General features: G+C 36.3%; 2 protein-coding genes and 1 long non-coding RNA gene across 3 annotated transcripts; 2 read left to right on the top strand and 1 right to left on the bottom strand.

Annotated features, from left to right (window-relative positions):
• The first annotated feature begins 676 nt into the window (after positions 1-676).
• On the top strand, positions 677-3054 carry LOC120073098. The gene has a single exon (XM_039025714.1). The coding sequence runs from the start codon at positions 1091-1093 to the stop codon at positions 2654-2656; it is 1566 nt and encodes a 521-aa protein (XP_038881642.1). The 5' UTR covers positions 677-1090; the 3' UTR covers positions 2657-3054.
• Positions 3055-3744: 690 nt separating this feature from the next.
• Positions 3745-6773, top strand: LOC120073099 (probable protein phosphatase 2C 65). The gene is made up of 5 exons (XM_039025715.1): positions 3745-4745; positions 4888-5217; positions 5307-5424; positions 5748-5971; positions 6072-6773. The coding sequence occupies exons 1-5, from the start codon at positions 4533-4535 to the stop codon at positions 6525-6527; spliced, it is 1341 nt and encodes a 446-aa protein (XP_038881643.1). The 5' UTR covers positions 3745-4532; the 3' UTR covers positions 6528-6773.
• On the bottom strand, positions 5521-6200 carry LOC120073100. Its single transcript, XR_005480674.1, has 2 exons — positions 6059-6200; positions 5521-5919 (listed from the first exon to the last, which is right to left on the bottom strand). It is a non-coding gene; the product is annotated as an uncharacterized LOC120073100 (long non-coding RNA).
• Positions 6774-7657: the final 884 nt, after the last annotated feature.

Raw genomic sequence — 7657 nt, 5'->3', positions numbered from 1 at the left:
GGCCTTAATAATTTAAATCTAATTTTTAGTCCTTAAAGTTCTAAAATCTCTATTTTAGTTTCAATTTTTATATTTTGATAATTTGTTTCATTTTAATTTCTATAAAATAATTTCTAATTCTTACTATGGTTTGAGTGTGTATGTTTAAAGTGTTAAGGTGATCATTGAAAAACAAATAGATTGAATATCCATTAGTATTGATAACATAATGGATATTAGATGAAAAGAAGATAGTCGCAATGACTAAAATATATAATTTTTCAAGAAACATTCAATGTTCAATATCTAAAATACTTATTTTAATGACCAAAATAAAATTTACATGTATTAAAATGGGTGTTTGGATAAAATTTCTAAGTAATATTTTTTAAATCCAGAATATTGGGTAATCAAAATATATTTTGAAAAAATATTAACTTTTTTGAAGAATCCCTTTAAATTTAATTGTCAAAAAGTTATTCCAAAGTGATTGAACAAGAATCACTTTAAAATCAGTTTATAGTGATTTATCATCTGTAGAATCACCTTTAAATATAGTAAAATCAAACAACATATGACTAAAATTATTTTGTTAATCAAACATATAAGTATTTTAATTAAAAAATGAGGATTTATTGAAAGTAGTAACTTATTATTTATCGTTTTTTTCTTAAATAGAATTTTGGAATTTTGCTTAGAAAAGCCAAAAGCATCTTCACTTTCATGTTCCATTCTCATTCTATCAGCTTCCTATCCACATGGTGACCGGCTGATCCGGTTGCCCACTCTCCATTATCTTCACCGTCGACCTTCCGATTCCATTTTCATCTCCTTTTTCCACACACCAAAGACAACCACCACGGCCGCCGTCGCCTCTTTCTCACTACAATTCCTTTAAATTTCTTCCCGTCGATCATGACTTCCCATTTCTCCTTCCTCCATTTTCCAATCTCCACCGCCGCCGGAGCTTCAGTCAAAGCCCTAATCGGAGCCAACCACACCTCCTCCAGATTCTGCTCACGCTAAATCTTCTTCAGTTCATCACACTGCCTTATCTTCTCCAATCCTTTGTTTGTATTTCCTCTGTACTAGTAGAGCTTAAGTGGGATATATGGGATCCATGTCAGGGAAGTTCGCTTCTCTGAGAAACCTTCTGGTCCGAGTGCTTCTCTTCTCTATTCTTGTGATTGTCGGTCGATTCGCCTATATTGTGACCATTGCCGGAGAATCTTGTAGCATCGGCGACTTCTGTTTCTTCTCTTTGCCTGAAAATTTCAATTTCATGATCGCCGGCGGCGGTGGTCGTGCCGGAAGTGCGGCTTTGTTCACGGACAATGCCGATCCTCGCGTCATCGGGCCTCCTCGTCCGGATCTGTATTCGAGTGAAGACTGGATCAAGACCGTCCAGTTTTACTCCTCCGTTTTCCAAGATCTCATTACCGAGGGCTACTTATCCCCCAATTCGAAATCGTTGTGCATTGAAACCCCTGGCGGAGCTGATGTGTCGGCTTTGAAGGAGATCGGCGTTTCGGATTCGGTCGGGATTTTCAAGAAGGCGTCGAAGCCTCTTGTGATTAAGGGCGAGGCTCATCGGATTCCATTCGAGGGTAATACCTTTGACTTCGTGTTCTCCGGCGGAGGTCGATTGGATATTTCCCGTCGGCCGCATGATTTTGCTTCGGAGATTGCTCGGATACTGAAACCCGAAGGGTTTGCGGTGGTCCATGTGAGTGCTAAAGATACGTATAGTTTCAATTCATTTGTTGATTTATTCAATTGCTGCAAGATACTTAAATCAAAAGATATAGATATTGTTCTTCCATCAATGCCTTTTACTCGTGAATATGTATTGAAGAAAGAGTATAGAATTCTGGAAAATGGGTTGCAGAAACTGGATGGAAATGGAGATGGAGATTTTTACAAGAATTGCTCTGTTCCTGGGTATAAGCTAGCTTTGGTACGAAATGCTGAGCCACTGATATTGGAGGAGCCATTGAAGCCATGGTTAACTTTAAAGAGAAATATACAGAACATCAAGTATTTGCCATCAATGGCCGAAATTAGCTTCAAAAATAGGTATGTCTATGTGGATGTTGGAGCTAGAAGTTACGGCTCCAGCATTGGGAGTTGGTTCAAAAAGCAATATCCAAAGCAGAACAAAACCTTTGAAGTTTATGCCATTGAAGCTGATCAAACCTTTCATGAACAGTATAAATCAAAGAAAGGAGTGACATTGTTGCCTTATGCTGCTTGGGTGAGGAATGAGACATTGGCTTTTGAGATCAACAAAGACCCAGCTCAGGAGAAGGAAGATAAAGGAGGCAGCAGAGGGATGGGCAGGATTCAACCGGTCCAATCTTCGAGCAAGTTCGATGGTGAGGTGAATCAGATTCAAGGGTTTGATTTTGCCAATTGGTTGAAGAACACAGTATCAGAAAAGGATTTCGTGGTGTTGAAGATGGACGTGGAAGGAACCGAGTTTGAATTGATTCCGAGACTCTTTGAGACGGGAGCGATTTGTTTGATAGATGAGATGTTTCTTGAATGTCATTACAATAGGTGGCAGAGGTGTTGTCCTGGGCAAAGGAGTACAAAGTATGAGAAAACATATTCTCAATGCATAGATTTATTAGCATCTCTCAGACAAAGTGGAGTTCTGGTTCACCAATGGTGGTAAACAACAAAACATATAATACAATTCTTTTGGATAACATTTTTTTCAAATTGTATCTCATTTTACACAACACCCCACCCCACCCCCCCAAGAAAGCTGTTGTTAACTTCATTATTGCCAAGCATCACATTGTTTTTGTTTTAAGATTAAGTTGCAAGTGTAAAAGTTGTTCTTATTTTTATACAAAATCCCCCAGTTGGTGTCTTAACGTTCTGTGTGTGTCTTCTTCTGCCATGTTTTTTTTCTTCAGCTGTAGCCATGGAAATGTACCTTGACAAGATTTGTTCCATAGGTTATTCAACTGTATTATGGCCTAATAGGTTATTCAACTGTATTATGGCCTAGTATCAACAGCTTGGATTAGTCCAATTCCAGCCAGAAATGATAGTGCTTGGCCTGCACCTATTGCCCATTTTCTATTTATTCAAATGGGATGGATGGAAAATTGGCTACTTAGATATTTGACTTGTCAAACTAACATTACAGGTAATATTCTTGGGAAATGTTTCCCATCTTCGAGACGCCTTTTTTTAGAAAATTTGTTGAGATAGTTTTTTTTTTATCTTATTGATTGTTTGAACTTTCTCCGTGTAATATCCGAAGGATTAACACCAAGATTCTACAAATTTTTCAAATATTATATAATCTTTCCAAATCTTATTCCAAGTCATCTTTTTCAATTTATCTTTTGCCCAATTTTTTCTATAATTATATGAATTTTCAAATTTCTAAATAGATTTATCAATTATCAAAATCTTGTTGTGAGAATTCGTCGAGAAAATCTAATTATATAAAATCTCAGTGTTAATCATGTCTAAAATTTTATCAAAAAAGCTCAAAACATTCGATGGGATGAAAAAGCCAATTTTTTATCTAAATTTTGGTGGTCCATCTCAATCAAGATGAACTGAAAAAAAATTATTTCAACAAATTTTCTGTTTTCCTTCAACTGAGGATGAAACTTCTCTCTCAACCATGTCCCGACTTCAATTTCTGAAAACTTAATAAACTTAAATGAATACATGCTTTGTGAGTCATAAAATTATAAGAACCTATCACTTGAAACTGAATTATAATTTATATAACATTATAGTTCATTTAGAAGTTGCATTTTTAAAACTTTTTTCTATTGAAATTCTCTCTACTATAGGATGAATATGTCTATATTGGACTATTAGTCAATTTCAATCGAGATTGTTGAATCATTTATTAGGTCAGAGGTTATGCGGGGTTGGGGTTAATTGGAACAGTAAGATGATAATTTGATGATAAACATCAAAGTCACATCATAATTAAAAATAATTCCAAAATGATGAAGAAACTAAGCACCATTAATCACAAACTTGGAATAATTAAATGGATGGTAATCCATTTCATTTGCATTGGTTTTTTACGAAGAGTTGACAAACCATCCACCCAATGGAAGTGGCACAAATTCACATCCACCATAAAAAAAGCACCTTTTTGGTTAAGTGATTCTTCAACTATCAGATTCATTTCCGTAAATAAATGTGGGGGGGTGGGGGGTGCAATGAAAGAAGAACAAACCCACTAAACACAAATGTCAACAAGAGACCCATTGTGGTAAGATACCACCCTTGATTTTCTAAATATAATTCTGTTTGTTGAAATTCCCATATTCTCATCCTAACAACATTTTTTCAATTCATCATCTCTCTCCAATTGTGTATTAATTCAATTCTCTCTCCTTTCCTCCTCTTCTCTGTCTCTGCTTCCCTTGGGTCCAGAATCAGAGAAAGACCCAATATTTCTTCACTTTAATGCAATTTTCTTTCCCAGAAATTTTGTGGGTATTTGATATCTTGTGGTGGGACAAATTCCTTTTTGAGATTGCCCTAGTAGGGGGGTCGTCTCAGAAATGGGAGCCTGTTGTACAAAAGATTACATGTATGGAGGAGGGTATATGACCTATGATAAAGATGAGAGAGATTCCAATGGCGCTGACGGAGAAGAGGTTCGACGTGGTGACGATGGCGCCACCATTCGACTCCGTGGATCCTCTGTGTTCACATCAATGTTCACTCAACGAGGAAGAAAAGGAATCAATCAAGATGCAATGACAGTTTGGGAGGTAAAAAAACAAAAGAATAACTCTCTGGTATTTTGTTTGTTTTCCCTCACAATTTGATTTTATGGATGATCTGCAAAAGGATTCATTTGTGATATATGATTTGTGTCAACGTATTCAAAGAAAGTTGAATCAAAACTTACAGGATTTCTCAGGGGAGAAAGATTTGGTGTTTTGTGGAGTTTTTGATGGTCATGGTCCATCTGGTCATAGGGTTGCTCGCCATGCACGAGACGTGTTTCCCACGAAGCTCGCCAAAGCAATCAAGAAGCAGCTATCTCAACCTGAAAATGGGGTGGTTTCTGAAGCTTTTGTTGAACCAGATAACAATGGTGGAAACCAACGAAATCGATTGGTTTCGAAATGGGAAGCTGCTCTTGAAGAATCTTTCAAAGAATTTGATCAAGAACTCAGCTTGGATTCATCTATTGATTGTTTCTGTAGTGGAACAACAGCCGTGACCATTATCAAACAGGTGAATTTCCTGGCTACGTTTTTCCAAATTTCCTAGAAATTTTAAAATGAAAAAACCCCATTCAATCCCTTGACCATTTTGATCATCAGGGAGAAAATTTGGTGGTTGCAAACTTAGGTGACTCCCGGGCGGTTCTATGCACCAGAGGAGACAAACATCAACAAATTCCTATCCAATTAACAGTTGACCAGAAACCAAATATTCCATGTGGGTATTGTTCATTCCACATCAATCAACTCTTTCTTATCAATTTGAGATAACACTAATGATAGCAACAAAGGAATTGACAATTAACAGTTGACCACAAACCAAATATTCCATGTGGGTATTGTTTATTCCACGCATCAATCAACTCTATCTTATCGATTTGAGATAACACAATTGATAGCAACAAAGGAATGAACAATTTAGCAAGAAAATTTTAGTTCATCCATTGAGGAGATTAAGCTATAGCTTGGCTTTAGATATCTATTCATTCAATCTATCTATCAACCCATCATCTTCATTCTTATGTTTTCAATGTGAATCAGGCGAAGCAGAAAGAATAAAGAATTGCCAAGGCAGAATCATAGCAGAAAAAGAAGAACCAGATATATACAGAGTATGGGTACCAGATGCAGATTACCCAGGTCTAGCCATGTCAAGATCTTTGGGAGACTTTTGCCTTAAGGATTACGGTCTCATCTCAACCCCTCAAGTTTCCTACAGAAAGCTCACCAGAAAAGACGAGTTCATCGTTATAGCAACAGATGGGGTTAGTTAAAACAAGATAAAAAGAAACCCCCAATTTCCAAAACCCTAAAAAGTTTCTCCATTAATAACGTTAATTATTGAACCGTACCACGAAATTGCAGATATGGGATGTGTTGACAAACAAGCAAGTGATCAACATAGTTGCTTCAGCAAGGAATCGGTCCATGGCAGCGAAATTAGTAGTGAAACTAGCAGTTCGAGAATGGAAACGGCGATTTCCAGGGTCGATGATCGATGACTGTGCAGTGATTTGCTTGTTCTTCAAGAACCCACCATTGTTAACGAAATCAATGACGAGTGTGGGGCGGAGGAATGTGAGAAGCCATCCAGAACTTACGGTTTCAAGAAGCTGTAGATCAATGGGGATTGATAGAAAAAGAGGAAGAGACGAAGAAGAAGGTGGGCCTGTGAAAAGAGATTGCTGTTCAAAGGAAGATCGGAAAGGTGTACAAGGGCTAAGCAGAGCAAATTCACTGACGAGGGCTACTCGATATACGAGGACTTTGAGCCATAATCAGAGAATGGGGAAGTTTTATCATGAAGTTGAAGCACGTTAAAGGGCTTGATGAAAGTCCTCACAGAACCATGAGAACGAAAATGGCAAAACCAAGTGGCCACAAGAAGAAGAACCAAGCTCTCTTCTCTCTTCGTTTGTTTTTTAATCTTGTTTTGTTGGTATCAGAAGAGTTTAGAAGAAACAAAAATATTGGCAACCTCTTCCATAATGCATCTATATATAAATATATATATATTTTTTTCTTTTGGGTTGAAAATAATGTAAATTTCGATTTTATGTTATATAAAATTTGTTTATTTTTATTATTTTGAGAATACAAAAACGCACACAAAAAAACAACATTGGAAAGGAATAACAAGTTCTTTGTGTGGACCAAGATCAACTTGATATCTTCTTCTGAAGTGCCCGATTTACAGAGACTATGAGATTCAACTAAGAAACTGATTAATGGACCATAAACCCTCTTCACTTGCCATTGTGATGTAGCAAAATCCATGCACTACCACTCTTATGAACATCCTCTCTCCATGTTGCATCGCAGGACAAAGTATGCACGCACCTTCAAGAAGAATACATGCCACCCTTTCATGTCTAAGAGAAAGGGCTTCCTACTCCCGGATCCTAGTTTGAATGCAATCGCCATTGTCAACTCTCCACCTATATCCTTTTTCAAAATTATAATAATAATAGAGTAGCTATCATTTGTATTCTTTAGGGGCCGTTTGGATTGAGGAAATTGCTTGGAATTAAGGATTACTATGTTTGGCTAGTACATCATGTGTTTGGTATTGCATGGAAATATTATTAGATCACCCAAGTATGTTATTTTTGTTTAAATCGTGTCGTCACTTTCAAAATTTTGTGTAATTATAAAGCATATAACTAATTAAAAAACTTGCCTTAATTGATTTTAAATAATTAATTTGTGTAGTTTTATTTTTATTATGTAACTATTAAAAACAACCTCAACTACATTATATTTTATTTCAAAAATTAAATATAACCAATATCAAAGTATAAATACTAGTAGACAAAATAAGCATTTAGATTATGTCAATATTCGTAGTTACAAACAAGAGTACAGTGCAACATTCATTCAAAATGAGAATACTTAGCAAGCACTAACATGCTAGCTCAAAATAAGGAGTACACATCATTTGATAAGGACAC

This window comes from Benincasa hispida, chromosome 3 (genome assembly GCF_009727055.1).
Source record: "Benincasa hispida cultivar B227 chromosome 3, ASM972705v1, whole genome shotgun sequence".
NCBI classification, from domain to species: domain Eukaryota; kingdom Viridiplantae; phylum Streptophyta; class Magnoliopsida; order Cucurbitales; family Cucurbitaceae; genus Benincasa; species Benincasa hispida.
Note: the sequence above shows the minus strand (reverse complement) of the source record. Positions and strands in the feature narration are given on the sequence as shown.